General features: G+C 43.6%; 1 protein-coding gene across 1 annotated transcript in view; it reads left to right on the top strand.

The window, feature by feature from the left end:
* The window catches only part of MYO15B (myosin XVB), a 139950-nt gene that overhangs the window by 85365 nt on the left and 35005 nt on the right, over window positions 1–19580 (top strand). Inside the window, exons 31-34 of the mRNA XM_073587950.1 lie at window positions 2123–2195; window positions 3888–3961; window positions 4038–4114; window positions 5261–5379. Coding sequence (XP_073444051.1) covers window positions 2123–2195; window positions 3888–3961; window positions 4038–4114; window positions 5261–5379 — 343 coding nt within the window. The remainder of the gene's footprint in view (window positions 1–2122; window positions 2196–3887; window positions 3962–4037; window positions 4115–5260; window positions 5380–19580) is intronic.

Below are 19580 nucleotides of genomic sequence, written 5' to 3'. Positions count from 1 at the left end.
GAATTGTAAAAATTGGCCTGGTCATTAACATGCAAACCACCCTTGGGGATATAGGGGTTAAGGGTGCCTTCTCTCAACAGCAATTTTACAATCTCTACACAGATGTTCAATGAGATATAGATCCAAAGTCATTGCGGGCCTCTTCAGAACTCTCCAGCGCTTTGTTTCCATCCATTTCTGAGTGCTTCTTGAAGTATACTTGGGGTCACTGTCCTGCTGGAATACCCATTACCTAGAACACAAACCCACATTTCTGACACTGGACACTACATTACTACCCAAAATCCTTGGGTAATCATAAGATTTCATAATGCCTTGCACACAGTCAAAGCACCCAGTGCCAGAGGCAAAAAATAACTCCAAAACATTTTTGAACGTCCACTGTTGTGAGTTCATTTTCCCCTCCGTCACTGAGGCCTGGTGAACTCCCTATTCTAGTGAAGGAAGGTAGTGAGCCTGATTATCAGACACCTGGGACTAATGAAGACGATTGGCTGAGTGGAGTCACTGACTGGATTTAAGGCAGCCTATGCCCTTTCTGCCCTGCGGGTGATTTCTCTGTGGACTCTTGGACACCAGTCTGATTCCTGCTCTCCTAAAGCTAAGTTTTCTGTTTTGCCTTTTTGCATCTAAGATTTGTTTTTGTTTTTCTTGCTTTTTGGATTCTGCCACTCCCTGCTGGAGTGTGCAGTGTTCCGTGAGCTCTTTCTTCTGAAGGTACCTGAGTGCTGATTTAGTTTTGAAGCTTAGTTGCTTCAGGGCCATTTTTATATCAGCTTGTTGGCTTTTGTCTCTGATAGGGTTTTGGCAGATTGCAGACAGCAGCCTTCCTATCCGTTCCTATCTAGGTAGTTTTGGGCCCCGTCTTTGCTCAGCCTGTCTTTCTGTCTGTGTAAGTGTTTTCATCTTGCTTCACCGTCATTATATGTGGGGGGCTGCCTATTGCTTTGGGGTCTGCTCTGGGGCAGTTAGATTTCCCCTTTCCTTCTTTAGGCCTATGTATCTCTCCGGCTGTGATCGAGGGGTCTAGGTCATCGTAGGAACCCCCCACGGCTACTGCTAGTTGTGTTGATAGGTTCAGGGGTCTGCAATCTGATAGTTGCCAACTTCTCTGATTTTCAGGACTTAGCTAGCATTTCTGTTTTTGCCTCCTACGATGACTCAATCATAACAGTCCACCATATTTGCCTGTAGGTACTGTGTTATTTCCTTTGTAGGCCTCATTCCATTTTTGGTAAACAGCAGAATGATGTACTTTACCAAAAAGATCTCTCTTTTGTCCGCAAGATGCTTTCCCAGAAGGATTTTGACTTACATTGTGGCAAACTGCAGTCTCGCTTTTTTATGCCTGTTTCATTAGTGGGGTTCTCTTGGGTCTCCTGCCATAGCGTTTCATTCATTCAAATGTTCACAGATAGTTTGAGCTGACACTGATGCACCCTGAGCCTGTGCGCACCGTGGACAAAAGAACATCAAGATCTCTGGAGATGGACTTGTAACCTTGAAATTGTTGATATTTTTTAACAATTTTGGTTCTCAAGTCCTCAGACAGTTGTCTGGAGATCTTTTGTTCTCCATGCTTAGTGTGACAGCACACAGTCACACAACGCAAAGGTTGAGTCAATTGTTCCCCTTTTTTAACTGGTTTCAGGTGTGATTTTCATATTGCCCACACCTGTTACTTGACACAGGTGAGTTTCAATGAGCATCATATGCTTGAAACAAAGGTGTTTAACCACAATTTTGGAAAGGTGCCAACAATTTTGTCTTGCTTATTTTGGGAGTTTTGTGTGAAAGTATGACCAATTTGCCTCTTCTCTCTTTTTTTTGTGTTGTTCCAATACACGCAAAGAAAATGTATGTGTGTATAACAAAACATATATAATTGCACTAATTTTCTGGGAGAAATAGTTCATTTTCTGGAACAATTTCAAGGGTGCCAATATACTTTTGGTCTTGACTTCCCAACACACACACACACACACCCACACACACACTATCTTTGTGCTTGCTGCTCCATATGTCATCTGACAATGTCTGACTGCACACTTTATCACTTACTTAACATTACAATCTTTTAATGTCCCAATTTTAATCTGTTTAACAATTTATATATTTTTAGGTTCCAATTCAGGAGTCTTTGATTTTGCTCGCTGATAAAGATCTGAGTGAGCTTGCAACTAATAACTTCATGAGTATGTATCTCAACGCGTGCCAATATCCAGTCTCTATATATAAAAATGAATGTTTGTGTGTGTGTGTGTGTATCATCAACCAATCACGAAGCATCTTTCATTTCACCAGAGCTGATTAAAAGAAGCTGAGCTGTGATTGGTTGCTATGAGCAACAGTTATCCCACTTGACAACACCTCAGCAGACACTGACATGGTGGGAGAAATATAGCATCTTCGGGAACATAAGCTCCCAGCCATTGTCTGCCCCCCTGAAAGGAGCACAGAGCACATGACAGAAATGAATCCCCCTCTTCTGTGCCCATATACCATCACACATCCTCCATCCTATAGGCACATCTTCCTTCTTAAAGGGATCATTGGTATGAAAGTCAGAGCAAATCCATCCAGTGCTTTGGTTTTGACCTCAGGCCTCTCTTAAAGGGATCCCCGGTATGGAAGTTAGGACCGTTCCACTCAGCTCTATGGTTCTGACCCCAGGGTCTCTTAAAGGGATCATTGGTATGGAATTTAGGGCAAATCCACTCTGCGTTTTGGTACTGACCCCAGGCCCTTCTTAAAGGGATCTCCGGTATGGAAGTCAGGGCAAATCCATCCAGCTCTTTAATTCTGACCCCAGGCCTCTCTTAAAGGGATCTCCTGCATGGAAGTTAGGGCAAATCCCTCGGCGCTCTGATTCTGACCCCACGGTTCTATTAAAGGGATCATTGGTATGCAAGTCAGGGCAAATCCACTCAGCGCTCTGGTTCTGATCCCAGGCTCTCTTAAAGGGATCCCCGGTATTGAAGTTAGGGCAAATCCACTCAGCGCTCTGGTTCTGACCCAAGTCCCCTCTTAAAGGGATCCTCGGTACGGAAGTGAGGGAAAATCCACTCTGCGCTTTGGTACTGACCCCAGGCCTCTCTTAAAGGGATCTCCGGTATGGAAGTTAGGGTAAATCCCTCAGCACTCTGATTCTCACCCCAGGCTTCTATTAAAGGGATCATTGGTATGGAAGTCAGGGCAAATCCACTCAGCGCTCTGGTTCTGATGCCAGGCTTTTCTTAAAGGGATCCCCACTATGGAAGTTAGGACCGTTCCACTCAGCGCTCTGGTTTTGACTCCAGGCTGAGGGGATGATGTGGGATATTAGTGTTAGTTGCCCGGTGGCTCTGGCTGATGGGATGATGTGGGATATTAGGAGTAGTAGTCCAGTGGCTCTGGCTGACGGGATGATGTGGTGTATTATGGGTAGTAGTCCGGTAGCTCTGGCTGACAGGATGATGTGGGATATTAGTGGTAGTAGTCCGGTGGCTCTGGCTGATGGGACGATGTGGGATATTGAGTAGTAGTCCGGTAGCTCTGGCTGACGGGATGATGTGGGATATTAGTGGTAGTAGTCCGGTGGCTCTGGCTGACGGGACGATGTGGGATATTATGGGTAGTAGTCCGGTAGCTCTGGCTGACGGGATGATGTGGGATATTATAGTGAATGTGGCTATGCGGAATGGGCGGGGCTCTACGCTCAGCTTTATATATATATATATATATATATATATATATATATAATCATTAGAATTTGTTATAACTAACCGTAGCTAGTTACTATGCCCAGGCAGCGCCGGGCTCTTCAGCTAGTGTATAATAAATGCACACGTCTGGGTCATGCAAAATAAATGTATTATATTGTCGTGCCTGTTTTATATCTTACCCAGCTCTGATGAGATTGATGAGGGACCAGCAGTACAGGGAGCCGGATGATGTGAAGTGTATTTATGAGATTCTGGTGGTAAGAAATGGATAATATAGATGGTTTGGGAGACTGAAAAATGTAGATGTAATAGTAATCATTAATTTTCCTATAGCTCTGCAGAGAAAAACCTCTTCTGAAAGATGAAATTTACTGCCAAATTCTGAAGCAGATTACTGAAAACCCTAAAAGGTGAGTATCCCCTTGCTTACTAATATTATCACAAATGAAAGGTATAAGATTGTTCCTTGCGTGTTAGTAAAATTGTGTCAACTTGTACTTGGAGGATAACAGTGACTGGGAGGATAATATCATATAAATGCATTTAGATGTCATTAATATTCTGGATTGTGTGTTTTCTTACATACAATTATAGTTGTAGTAAAATTATCTTATTATAGAATATTTAATAACCCAGCACCTATGATAATCAGTTCCCTCTGATCTGGATTATTGGACCATCATTGACCATGGTATGTAAAGTGACCTAAGCAAGTAGGCAAACTTCAGGAAGAAAGTCAAACATAAAACGTTAAAACCAGTTATTCTATTATTTCTTAAGTAGATGAGTTTTGCTCTTCTAAAATCAGTTTTACAAGTCTGACATTCATGATTCAAGTACAGACCAATATGTGGGGATCGGTCTCCTGACTCGAATTTAAAATCCTAAGGCTAGGGTCATTCCACTGTACTTTCTCTCATCCGAGAATTCAATCCGATTTTGCTAATTTCACTGATCAGCTCTGATCATAGTGTGATCTGATTTTCTCGGATGTGATCAAGATGGGAAAAAAATGTCTCCATCTTCTCTATTCTGTTAGTCCATGAAAATCGGACCACACTCAGATGTCATCTGTGTGAGGTCCAATTTTTTTGACAGACCCATTGACTTACATGGCCGAGTGTAATCCGATTTACAGACGCAAATGGGATTTTTTTTTTTTTCCTCAGATTCAGTCTGAGGAAAAAAATCGGACATGTGCACAGCCCCATAGGATAACATTGGTCTGAGTACAATCTGATCCAGGCATATATTAGGTTGTTGAGTTCAGGTCAAAAGACCCACATCTGGACAAGATATCACAATCTTAATCAAACTAACAACCAACTAATAAATGGTATAAACTTAGGCTAGACAGTCTATAGATGCACCCAAATTTAGCAGGAAGCATGAGACACTTTCATAAATTTTAAGACTGTCTTATAATTCTGGATCTAAAAGTTATACAGTTTTAGTAAGCTGTAATGTGTGAAAAACTAAAATATTAAGAATTCTGTGCCATAGTTCACCAAACTCTAGGTTATTTTTACTACTGCTCGTTCTCTATACCCATGTAGTGAGAGCTGTAACCGAGGGTGGACACTCTTGAGCCTTATTACTGGATATTTCATGCCTTCGCCAACTTTGCTGCCTTGTGTTACCAAGTATTTGCAAGATACCAACAACGTTTATCAAGGTAATAATGCCACTCTGTTTATCTGAGAACATGTTAATATTCCTTGGTTATGTCTATGTCACTAATAAGGCATAGAATGTAACAACTGTGCACAAGAGTTTTGTTTTTTCATCTGCAGTTTTTTGTACTTTGAATTTTTTTGCTGATGTACAGCTTGGGTTCTTTTCAGATCACATTAGTGATCTACATTAGTGATGAATGAGCATGCTCGCCACTACTCGGTACTCGCCCGAGCATCTCACTGCTCGAGACGCTCGGAGCTCGCCGAGTATTTCCGGGGGTTGCTTGCCGGGAGCTCGGGTCACCGCCCTGCATGTTGGACACTCTTTGAAGAGCTAATGAACATGCAGGAATTGTCTGCGACAAACTGTAATGCCACAGCCATCTTGTTTGTGGCAATACAGTAATTGGCTGGCATCATCAGGCCTTTATCAGACCTGGCACCGCCATGCTCTTCACAGTCTACTCCTGAATCAGGCAGTATAGGGAGAGTTGCTGCTAAGCTAGGGAGAAAATGTGCTTGTGTCTTAGTTAGTGTAGGTATACCACAACATATTAGACACATATCCATCTCAACTAACAGTCCTTCTGAGGACTAATCCAGCTGCATATATATCAGTGCTAGGCAGGCAATCAGTGTATGTGGCAGACTGCAGTGCATATAGCAAGCGGGTCCATTCCAATTCTGTCTGCTGCTGTTTTTACAGATACTGTATTTCTAGACATAGCCCCAGGTATCAGGGGCCAGGAATAATTTTTTGGGGATCTTAATCCTGATTATTTGCTTAAAAAGCAATCCAGAGAACTCAGTTTTTCTGCTCCATTTGCTTGTTGGCACTGCAGAATACAGCCAGATCCTTTCCACATAACAGCGCTAAAAATCCATCTATTTAAAACTGGTTTGTCCGTCACACAGATCACATCTAAAAAGTGTACTCAAAATTCTGCCATTTCCAGCCTCCATTTAAATTTTGTTGCAGTGTGTTAGCGAAGTTATTGACACCAGTTTGCTGGTAAAAATAGTTACCTACAGGCCAGCTATTTAAAACTGTGGTTTGTCCGTCACACCGATAACATATTAGTTCGCTCAAAACTCAGCTATTTGTAGTTAGCGTTTAAAATATTGTCCTCCATTTAAAATGGGCAAGGCACGTGGCAAGGGACAGGGAACTGGACGTGATGGTGCATGCAGAGGTGATGCCAAGTTCATGGGCAAGCTGAAATTGTACCACAACAAACACCCACATCTTCTCGCCTGATCTTCCTGTCCCAATTACTAGGGGACCGCAGCACACCACTATTGAACCCAAATCAGTGTCAAAAGGTAGTTGGTTGGATAGTGGATAATGCTTCCAGTCACTGTGCCACCACGACCCTGTCATCCACATAGTCAAGTCTCAGTAGCCATGAGTCTGGACCGCATATTCCTCACCCTGATCCTCCTTCCTCCCACCATGCTGAGTGCCCGGAGACAACTAATCTCACACTTGGACACTCGGAAGAGCTGTTCACTTTTCCATTTATATTTATTTATCTGGCCTCTCACCTGGTCCACTTGAAGCGGGGCAAGTGAAGATCGCATGTAGTAATGCCCAAATATTTGAGCAGCCAAGGTCACACGAAGGCGATGGTGGGAAAGTATCACAAGAGGTGGACGATGATGAGACACAATTGCCAGAAAGTCAGAAGGAGGACCAAGGTGCAGAAGTGGAAGCTGAGGTGGTGGATGATATAGTAACTGACCCAACCTGGCAGGAGGACATGCAGAGACAGGACAGCAGCACACAGGGGGAGGGAGGTGTAGCACCCCAACAGGCAGGAAGAAGCCGTGTGGTGGCCACAGACAGAAGGCGGGAAACCGTTCCCTGTAACACCAATACGACAGGAGTTGCCATTCCAAATGTCAGGTCTTCCCGAGTCTGGTTGTTTTTTAAAGACTCTGTCGATAATCCTAAAAAGGCCATTTGCACACCTTCCAGGCCAGCATCAGCAGGGGTAGCAAAACTACCAGACTGACCACCACCAGGGTCCAGGAACAGTGTCTGCAGGTCACACCACTGCTTCTTCCGTGTGCAAGCCAATCGCCTGTCCATGGTGCATGCGAAGATGCCTCCTGACCTGCACTTGTCGTTGCACACACTCAACTAGCACCATCATCAAGCACATCCATGTCCTTGTCCCAGCGCAGCGTTCAGTTGTCCATACCCCAGTCCATGGAACGCAAGCACAAATACGCAGTCAACAGCCCACAGGCCACACCACTAAATTGCTCCTGACGAAGGAGCACTTCCGAAAAGCACGTTGGGGCGCATACCGCACCTTAGTTGTTTCTTCGCCCCACCACTAAGGTAATAATTGTTTGGTTGATCTTCTTATTGATTCTTTCTCTGTCCCTGGTGTGTTACCCATGGTAGCGTTACAGCCATGTCAGTGACCTGGGTAATGTAGCACATGACCCTTAGGTGGGCACTTTATATTCAGATTCTGTGCTCTCTATTCAGTATTTCTTTCCAGTAGCATATAGACACTATATATAATCATTATTTTGAGTGATTATTCCTCATTAATGCCATCCGGGAGCATACTGCACTTTAGCACTTTACATATTTGGCACTGTGGTCATTGTGTTTCACTAGTTGTTCACTTTTATGAAGTTTATATATGATAAAAATAGAAATTTGTTATTTTGCACTTGTATACATATGAGTCAGCACTAAGCACTTTATACACTGTGGTCTCATATTATTGTTATATATACTACTAGCTGAAGAGCCCAGAGCTGCCCGGGCATAGTAACTAACTGTGGTTAGTTATAGCAAATTATAATTATCCTCCATCCCATAGTCCCGTGCCCATATACCCATCATACATATCCACGATCCCATAGACCCGTGCCCATATACCCATCATACATATCCTCCATCCCATAGTCGAGTGCCCATATACCCGTCATACATATCCTCCATCCCATAGTCCCATGCCAATATACCTGTCATACATATCCTCCATCCCATAGTCCAGTGCCCATATACCCATCACACATCCTCCATCCCATAGTCAACCATTATGACATCATAATGAGCGGTGGGGCTTGCAACCTATGATGACATCAGCGTCACCATGGCAACCATTCTGACATCATAATGAGGGGCGGGGCTTGATGCACACACACTTTTTCCCCATTACGTAGATAGGGGCAAAATTGTTTGGTGAATTGGAACGCGTGGGGTTAAAATTTCGCCTCTCAACATAGCCTAGGACACTCTCGGGGTCCAGACGTGTGACTCTGCCAAATTTTCTGGCTATAGCTGCGACGGTTCAGATGCCAATCCCGGACATACACACATACATACATACACACACTTGAGCTTTATACAGTTGTGGCCAAAAGTATTGACACCCCTGCAATTTTGTCAGATAATACTCAGTTTCTTCCTGAAAATGATTGCAATCACAAATTCTTTGGTATTATTATCTTCATTTAATTTGTCTTAAATGAAAAAAACACAAAAGAGAATGAGGCAAAAAGCAAAACATTGATCATTTCACACAAAACTCCAAAAATGGGCCAGACAAAAGTATTCGCACCCTCAGCCTAATATTTGGTTGCACAACCTATAGCCAAAATAACTGCGACCAACCACTTCCGGTAACCATCAATGAGTTTCTTACAATGCTGTGCTGGAATTTTAGACAATTCTTCTTTGGCAAACTGCTCCAGGTCCCTGATATTAGAAGGGTGCCTTCTCCAAACTGCCATTTTTAGATCTCTCCACAGGTGTTCTATGAGATTCAGGTCTGGACTCATTGCTGGGCACCTTAGAAGTCTCCAGTGCTTTCTCTCAAACCATTTTCTAGTGCTTTTTGAAGTGTGTTTGGGTCATTGTCCTGCTGGAAGACCCATGACCTCTGAGGGAGATCCAGCTTTCTCACACTGGGCCCTACATTATGCTGCAAAATTTGTTGGTAGTCTTCAGACTTCATAATGCCATGCACACGGTCAAGCAGTCCTGTGCCAGAGGCAGCAAAACAACCCAAAAACATCAAGGAACCTCTGTCATGTTTGACTGTAGTGACCGTGTTTTTTTCTTTGAATGCCTCTTTTTTCTCCTGTAAACTCTATGTTGATGCCTTTGCCCAAAAAGCTCTACTTTTGTCTCATCTGACCAGAGAACATTCTTCCAAAACGTTTTAGGCTTTTTCAGGTAAGTTTTGGCAAACTCCAGCCTGGCTTTTTTATGTCTCGGGGTAAGAAGTGGGGTCTTCCTGGGTCTCCTACCATACAGTCCCTTTTCATTCAGACGCCGACGGATAGTACGGGTTGACACGGTTGTACCCAAGGACTGCAGGGCAGCTTGAACTTGTTTGAATGTTAGTCGAGGTTCTTTATCCAACATCCGCACAATCTTGCGTTGAAATCTCTAGTCAATTTTTCTTTTCCGTCCACATCTAGGGAGGTTAGCCACAGTGCCATGGGCTTTAAACTTCTTGATGACACTGTGCACGGTAGACACAGGAACATTCAGGTCTTTGAAGATGGACTTGTAGCCTTGAGATTGCTCATGCTTCCTCACAATTTGGTTTCTCAAGTCCTCAGACAGTTCTTTGGTCTTATTTCTTTTCTCCATGCTCAATGTGGTACACACAAGGACACAGGTTGAGTCAACTTTAATCCATGTCAACTGGCTGCAAGTGTGATTTAGTTATTGCCAACACCTGTTAGGTGCCACAGGTAAGTTACAGGTGCTGTTAATGACACAAATTAGAGAAGCATCACATGATTTTTTGAATAGTGCCAATACTTTTGTCCACCCTCTTTTTTATGTTTGGTGTGGAATTATATCCAATTTGGCTTTAGGACAATTCTTTTTGTGTTTTTTAATTCAAGACAAATTAAATGAAGATAATAATAACAAAGAATTTGTGTTTGCAATAATTTTCAGGAAGAAACTGAGTATTATCTGACAAAATTTCAGGGGTGTCAATACTTTTGGCCACAACTGTATATTAGATGTGCATTTTAATTATATTTTTTTACTTTAATTTCTGGTTGTAATGTGCTCTCTGTTGACTTTGGTGTTATTTTATTATACTGTGTACTACACACTGTTTGGGATATAGATATGAGACATATAAGAGACTAGCTGTAGAGCCCGGCGCTGCCCGGGCATAGTAACTAACTGTGGTTAGTTATAGCAAATTATAATTATCCTCCATCCCATAGTCCCGTGCCCATATATCATACATATCCACGATCCCATAGGCCCATGCCCATATACCCATCACACAAATCCTCCATCCCATAGTCGAGTGCCCATATAATCTTTATTTTTATATAGCGCTAACATATTCCGCAGCGCTTTACAGTTTGCACACATTATCATCACTGTCCCCGATGGGGCTCACAATCTAAATTCCCTATCAGTATGTCTTTGGAATGTGGGAGGAAACCGGAGTACCCGGAGGAAACCCACGCAAACACGGAGAGAACATACAAACTCCTTGCAGATTTGTCCTTGGTGGGATACCCATCACACATCCTCCATCCCATAGTCCCATGCCCATATACCCATCACACATCCCATATACCCATCATACATATTTGCCATCCCATAGTCGAGTGCCCATATACCCGTCATACAAACACATGAAAAGAAGAAAGTATATGCACACAAATAGGGATCACCACAAAGATATGAAAAAAGTATCAATTTTATTAATGGACACAACAAACAGACACTTTGTGGTTAAAAACAATTAAAAAGTCTGAACAACCAGACATTAATAACAAAACAAAGACAATGGGTCATTTTGATAAATAGTTAAATGCTATGGGTCCCAAGACCAACCATACAGTATAATGCCAGGTATCTGCTAGTTACCATAACCTAGGGTCTATCAAATCAATTGCTATGGCAATCATGACCTTAAATCAAAAAATACCATATTATCAATAACTACTATGGTTACATAGAAATTCTACATATACCATGGACAGAAAATTGAATGCTTATCATGTTGCCAACACAAATAAACATACATTAATAAGTCCCTTTCCCTAGCATGATATCACCTGGTTTCTGAGGATGAACAAGCTACCAGGTAGGTTACATGGGACCCCCAAACCCACGCATATCAACACAGTGATGTGTTTTTCTCAAGGTCAGTGTGATGTTTTGTTGAAGTCCTTTATATACCTATCCAATTAGTAATCCCTCTTACCAGCTGAGTTTCAGAGTGGGGGAGAAAGGTAGATCGGATCTGAGTTTAATGAAACAGCGTCCTGCTCCCATCAGTGTGCAGGAGCTTATATTAAGATCATATATCACATCAATACATTCAAGCACAGGCACCAAAACATAAGGTGACGCATAGTGTGAACAAGGCCACAATTTGATGTGTCAAAAAACAATCTGGACACTGGCACAACATAACAGTAATAATAGACTTTATCTGTGCACTCAATATAATGCGCTAAAAGCGCTACCATAAGGTGACGCATAGTGTGAACAAGGCCACAATTTGATGTGTCAAAAAAATATATAGTCTGGACACTGGCACAACATAACAGTAATAATGAACTTTATCTGTGCACTCAATATAATGCGCTGGAAGCGCTACCATAAGATGACGCATAGTGTGAATAAGGCCACAATTTGATGTGTCAAAAAGTGGTCTAGACACTGGCACAACATGACAGTAAAAATATATCTGTTCACACAACATAACACCCAGACCCAGTAGCCCTTGCTAGAAGCTCCATAGGAATATAGGGAAAATCATATAAAGTCACCAGGTTATTCAAATCAGATATAATTGTGAAGTCTACGTGTTTATATGTTCATAATTTATCTTGATGAAATCAAGCACCCTCCTATATTTTAAATCACTCAGAAACCAGGCTCTGATATCACCCCATATAGATATAGAATAATTTCTCAAGAATATACTTAACAGGGTTACTTAGCTAATCCTGAAGAAGCTACTCGAAATTCTCCTGTAGATGTTGATGACCAACATATTAAGACACAGAGCATTTGAGTCAGACATGAACATGAGTTATTTTAGTATCAAAGGTCCATCCATATGAAGTTCCAATATAATACAAGGACTAGACCACAACTTGTGTACCATCAATAAGAAACATAATCATCACAAGACTAATTATCTTGTGATGATTATGTTTCTTATTGATGGTACACAAGTTGTGGTCTAGTCCTTGTATTATATTGGAACTTCATATGGATGGACCTTTGATACTAAAATAACTCATGTTCATGTCTGACTCAAATGCTCTGTGTCTTAATATGTTGGTCATCAACATCTACAGGAGAATTTCGTGTAGCTTCTTCAGGATTAGCTAAGTAACCCTGTTAAGTATATTCTTGAGAAATTATTCTATATCTATATGGGGTGATATCAGAGCCTGGTTTCTGAGTGATTTAAAATATAGGAGGGTGCTTGATTTCATCAAGATAAATTATGAACATATAAACACGTAGACTTCACAATTATATCTGATATGAATAACCTGGTGACTTTATATGATTTTCCCTATATTCCTATGGAGCTTCTAGCAAGGGCTACTGGGTCTGGGTGTTATGTTGTGTGAACAGATATATTTTTACTGTCATGTTGTGCGAGTGTCTAGACCACTTTTTGACACATTACATTGTGGTTGTATTCACACTATGCATCATCTTATGGTAGCGCTTTTAGCGCATTAAGCTTTGGTGCCCGTGCTTGAATGTACTGATGTGATACATGATTTTTGCTATATCCCCATGATGCTTCCAGCAAGGATTTAATCTGGGCGCCGTGATATTGAGTGAACAGATAAAAGCTTATTATTACTGTCATGTTGTGCCAGCGTCTAGACCTTTTTTTTTTTTTTTTTTTTTTTTTTTGGGGCTTTATTCACACTATGCGTCATCTTATGGTAGCGCTTCCAGCGCATTATATTGAGTGCACAGATAAAGTTCATTATTACTGTTATGTTGTGCCAGTGTCTAGACTATATATTTTTTTGACACATCAAATTGTGGCCTTATTCACACTATGCGTCATCTTATGGTAGCGCTTTTAGCGCATTATATTGAGTGCATAGATAAAGTTTATTATTACTGTTATGTTGTGCCAGTGTCCAGATTGTTTTTTGACACATCAAATTGTGGCCTTGTTCACACTATGCGTCACCTTATGTTTTGGTGCCTGTGCTTGAATGTATTGATGTGATATATGATCTTAATATAAGCTCCTGCACACTGATGGGAGCAGGACGCTGTTTCATTAAACTCAGATCCGATCTACCTTTCTCCCCCACTCTGAAACTCAGCTGGTAAGAGGGATTACTAATTGGATAGGTATATAAAGGACTTCAACAAAACATCACACTGACCTTGAGAAAAACACATCACTGTGTTGATATGCGTGGGTTTGGGGGTCCCATGTAACCTACCTGGTAGCTTGTTCATCCTCAGAAGCCAGGTGATATCATGCTAGGGAAAGGGACTTATTAATGTATGTTTATTTGTGTTGGCAACATGATAAGCATTCAATTTTCTGTCCATGGTATATGTAGAATTTCTATGTAACCATAGTAGTTATTGATAATATGGTATTTTTTGATTTAAGGTCATGATTGTCATAACAATTGATTTGATAGACCCTAGGTTATGGTAACTAGCAGATACCTGGCATTACACTGTATGGTTGGTCTTGGGACCCATAGCATTTAACTATTTATCAAAATGACCCATTGTCTTTGTTTTGTTATTAATGTCTGGTTGTTCAGACTTTTTAATTGTTTTTAACCACAAAGTGTCTGTTTGTGTCCATTAATAAAATTGATACTTTTTTCATATCTTTGTTGTGATCCCTATTTGTGTGCATGTACTTTCTTCTTTTCATGTGTTTTCATGTCAATCCATTTATATGCACTAGGTGATCCCACCTAAATTGATATTGTAGTTTGTGCCCGTTTATTCTATATCTTACCATATACCCATCATACATATCCTCCATCCCATAGTCCCGTGCCCATATACCCATCACACATCCTTCATCTCACAGTCCCGTGCCCATATACCCGTCATACATATCCTCCATCCCATAGTCCCGTTCCCATATACCCATCATATATATCCTCCATCCCATAGTCCAGTGCCCATATACCCATCACACATCCTCCATCCCATAGTCAACCATTATGACATCATAATGAGCGGCGGGGCTTGCAACCTATGATGACATCAGAGTCGCCATGGCAACCATTATGACATCATAAGGAGGGGCGGGGCTTGATACACACACTATTATGTAGGTAGGGGCAAAATTGGTGAATTGGAACGCGCGGGGTTAAAATTTCGCCTCACAACATAGCTTAGGACGCTCTCGGGGTACAGACGTGACTGTGCCAAATTTTGTGGCTGTAGCTGCGCTGGTGCGGATGCCAATCCCGGACATACACACATACGTACACATAGGTCCCAACCCTCCCGATTCCCGCTGGACAGACCCGCTTTCAGGTCCTTATCCCACAGTCCCAGCTGGGAAGCTTTCTATCCCACGATCGCATGACTGCAAAATACAGCAGAGGCCAGCCAGCACAGTGCGGGGATCGCCGCGTCACATCCACAGGGAGCACAGAGCTCACCTCCAGCCCAGCCCCAGGAAGCAAGAACCCGGAACTACAGCTACTGTATATCACCAAGGAGACGCGCCCCCCGTCCTGCAGCAAGTGCCCAGAGAGCGTGTGGTGCTGTGAGGACACGGTCAGGCGCTCAGATACACGGAACACGCGGAGTCTGGGGGGGGGGGGACAGTGGAGTCTCGGGGACAGAGAGGTCTGGAGGGGACAGAGAGGAGTCCGGAGGGGACAGAGAGGTCTGGAGGGGACAGTGGAGTCTGAGGGAGATAGGAGGCCGGAGGGGACAGTGGAGTCTGGGGGAGAGAGAGAAGTCCGGAGGGGACAGAGGACTAGAGGGGTCACATGAGTACAGAGGGGACTGAGGGAGAGAAAGAAGTCCAGAGAGAACTAGAGGGGACAGAGGAGTCTGGGGTGGACAGAGGAGTACAGAGGGGACACAGGAGTCTGGGGTGGACAGAAGAGTACAGAGGGGACACAGAAGTCTGGGGTGAACAGAGGAGTCTGGGGTAGACACAGGAGTTTGGGGTGGACAGAGGAGTACAGAGGGGACACAAGAGTCTGGGGTGGACAGAGGAGTACAGAGAGGACACAGAAGTCTGGGGTGGACAGAGGAGAACAGAGGAGTCTGGGGTAGACACAGGAGTTTGGGGTGGACAGAGGAGTGCAAAGGGGACAGAGGAGTCTGGGGTGGACAGAGGAGTACAGAGGGGACACAGGAGTCTGGGTGGACAGAGGAGTACAGAGGGGACACAGAAGTCTGGGGTGGACAGAGGAGAACAGAGGAGTCTGGGGTAGACACAGGAGTTTGGCGTGGACAGAGGAGCAGAGAGGGGACACAGAAGTCTGGGGTGGACAGAGGAGTACAGAGGGGACACAGGAGTCTGGGGTGGACAGAGGAGTACAAAGGGGACACAGGAGTCTGGGGTGGACAGAGGAGTACAGAGGGGACACAGAAGTCTGGGGTGGACAGAGGAGAACAGAGGAGTCTGGGGTAGACACAGGAGTTTGGCGTGGACAGAGGAGCAGAGAGGGGACACAGAAGTCTGGGGTGGACAGAGGAGTACAGAGGGGACACAGGAGTTTGGGGTGGACAGAGGAGTACAAAGGGGACACAGGAGTCTTGGGTGGACAGAGGAGTACAAAGGGGACACAGGAGTCTTGGGTGGACAGAGGAGTACAGAAAGGACACAGGAGTCTGGGGTGGACAGAGAAGTACAGAGGGGACACAGAAATCTGGGGTGGACAGAGGAGAACAGAGGAGTCTGGGGTAGACACAGGAGTTTGGGGTGGACAGAGGAGTACAAAGGGGGCAGAGGAGTCTGGGGTGGACAGAGGAGTACAGAGGGGACTGTTATGAGCTCATTTTCTCCTTCACCTTTGATGTCCGATGAACTCCCTCTGCTGGTGAAAGGAGGTAGTGAAATTGATTTGGATGGGAAAAACCTGTCATCTGAACAGGTGGAGTGTGATTGGACATCTGGAATCTTTGAGTGGATATAGGGCCGCCGACGCCCTGCTGGGTTGCTGGTGATCCTCTCTGCTCTGAGCTCTGGCCTCCAGTTTAGTCCTGTCTACTAAAGCTAAGTTTTTGCTCTGCTATTGTTCCATGAGATTTTGTCTGGTTTACTTAGTGTTTGTGTTCAGCCAGCCCTGGTTGGGACTGGCTGAACTCCATTTTTGTCTCTGATCAGTTGATCTCTTTGCTCTGCTTTCAGAATATACCTGAGTGCTGATATAGTGATTTTGAAGTCTAGTGACTTCAGGGCCTTTTCTATCAGACGTGTTGGATATTATTTTTGGCAGGGTTTTTGCGTGATTGCAGACAGTTGCTTTTCTTTCCTGTCCTATCTAGTTAGTGAGGGCCCCATCATTTGCTCAGCCTGTCTGTCTGTGTTTGTGTTTTCATCTGTTTTCACCGTCAATACATGTTGGGGGCTGTCTGTTGCTTTGTGGTCTGCTCTGGGGCAGTTTAGATTTCCCCTTTCTTTAGGTTTATTTAGTTCTCCGGCCATGAACGAGGTGTCTAGGACCACCGTAGGAACACCCCACGGCTACTGATAGTTGTTGTGAATAGGATCAGGGGTCTGCAATCCGCTAGCTACCAACCTCTCAGGTTTTCTGGACTTAGCTTGTATTTTTGTTTTTTCCTCCTCCGGTGACTCATTCATAACAGAATCACCAGCCATACCGCAGATTCTAGGGTACTCAATAGCAGGAAAGAATTGTAAAAAAAAAGTGTCAGAATTTTTTTTTTTTATGTATATTTTTTCCTCTTTTTCTCTGGGGCCGTAGGAGGAATTTTCTTAATGGAGATTAAACAATTGTCTGATCGTGTGGAGCAGCTGGCTGCTGAAATGCGGAGAATTTCCGCCTATCTTGCTCATTCACATGCTGCTGAACCAGATTCCTACTCCTGATGTGTTTTTTGGGGATCGGTCTAAATTTTTGAATTTTAAGAATAATTGTAAATTATTTCTTGCCTTGAAGCCTAACTCACCGGGGAGCTCTGCGCAGCAGGTTAAAATTGTCATCTCTTTGCTGCGCGGCGATCCCTAGGATTGGGCGTTTTCTTTGACACCTGATGATCCTATTCTAACTTATGTGGACGCATTTTTTCAAGCCTTGGGGTTGTTGTATGATGAACCTAATGCTATTGATCATGCTGAGAAAGCCCTGTTGGCATTGAGCCAGGGTCACGATTCTGCAGAGTTATACTGTCAAAAATTCCGAAAGTGGGCGGCCCTTACTACCTGGAATGATGGTGCCTTGGCAGATCTCTTTCGGAAGGGTTTGTCAGAAACCGTAAAAGATACTATGGTGGGATTTCCTGTTCCCTCTGGTCTTGACGATTCTATGTCATTAGCCATTCAGGTTGATCGGCGTTTACGTGAACATAAAAGTACACGAGAAATGTTGCCACCTGTTGAACAAATGTCTGAACCTATGCAATGTGATAGAGTTTTGTCTAGGGCGCAACGTCAGGAGTTCAGAAGGCGTAATAAGCTGTGTTTTTTCTGTGGAGATGTGTTATGATTGAGTCACCGTAGGAGGCAAAAACAGAAATGCTAGCTTAGTCCTGAAAACCAGAGAAGTTGGCAACTATCAGATTGCAGACCCCTGAACCTATCAACACAACTAGCAGTAGCCGTGGGGGGTTCCTACGATGACCTAGACCCCTCGATCACAGCCGGAGAGATACATAGGCCTAAAGAAGGAAAGGGGAAATCTAACTGCCCCAGAGCAGACCCCAAAGCAATAGGCAGCCCCCCACATATAATGACGGTGAAGCAAGATGAAAACACTTACACAGACAGAAAGACAGGCTGAGCAAAGACGGGGCCCAAAAACTACCTAGATAGGAATGGATAGGAAGGCTGCTGTCTGCAATCTGCCAAAACCCTATCAGAGACAAAAGCCAACTAGCTGATATAAAAATGGCCCTGAAGCAACTAAGCTTCAAAAACTAAATCAGCACTCAGGTACTTTCAGAAGACAGAGCTCACGGAAAACTGCACACTCCAGCAGGGAGTGGCAGAATCCGAAAAGCAAGAAAAACAAAAACAAGTCTTAGATGCAAAAAGGCAAAACAGAAAACTTAGCTTTAGGAGAGCAGGAATCAGACTGGTGTCCACAGAGAAATCACCCGCAGGGCAGAAAGGGCGTAGGCTGCCTTAAATCCAGTCAGTGACTCCACTCAGCCAATCGTCTTCATTAGTCCCAGGTGCCTGATAATCAGGCTCACTACCTTCCTTCACTAGAATAGGGAGTTCACCAGGCCTCAGTGACGGAGGGGAAAATGAACTCACAACAGAGATGCCTCGCATATGATTTCTGTCTGCCCTAAACGAGAGAAACGTTTTGCACACACATTTGCTGTGGGTGGTGTTCAACCTAAGTTTCTTCTGGCAATTACTCTGATCTGCTCCCTGTCCACATTTTCTGCTAAGGCTTTTGTGGATTCGGGAGCGGCTCTGAACCTGATGGACTTGGATTTTGCTAAACGTTGTGGGTTTCCTATGACACCTCTGCGGACGCCTATCCCTTTGAGGGGTATTGATGCTACTCCTTTGGCGAAGAATAAACCTCAGTTTTGGGCCCAGGTGGTAATGCGGGTCGCCCCAGACCATCAAGAAAATTGCAGATTTTTGGTGTTGCATAATTTGCATGATACCATTGTTCTGGGATTTCCCTGGTTGCAAATCCATAATCCAGTTTTGGATTGGAAATCTGTGTCTGTGGTGAGTTGGGGTTGTCGGTGTGCTCTTGGTGACACTCCTGTTTTCTCCACCTCTCCCCAGTCGCATGATGTTCCTGACTATTTGGCTGATTTTTATGATGTATTTAGTGAGAATAAGTCTGCGTCTTTGCCTCCTCATAGGAGTTATGACTGTGCAATTGAGTTGAGCCCTGGGTGTAAATTTCCCAAGGGTCGACTTTTCAATTTATCTGTACCCGAGCACGAGGCTATGCGATCTTATATTAAGGAGTCGTTGGAGAAGGGTCATATTAGACCATCCTCTTCATCCTTGGGTGCTGTTTTTTTATTCTTGGC

The sequence above is a fragment of the Dendrobates tinctorius genome, unplaced genomic scaffold, assembly GCF_039654945.1.
Source record: "Dendrobates tinctorius isolate UK_male_01 unplaced genomic scaffold, ASM3965494v1 ptg000103l, whole genome shotgun sequence".
NCBI classification, from domain to species: domain Eukaryota; kingdom Metazoa; phylum Chordata; class Amphibia; order Anura; family Dendrobatidae; genus Dendrobates; species Dendrobates tinctorius.
The sequence above is the reverse complement of the archived record's forward strand: the minus strand, read 5'-3'. Positions and strand labels throughout refer to the sequence as shown.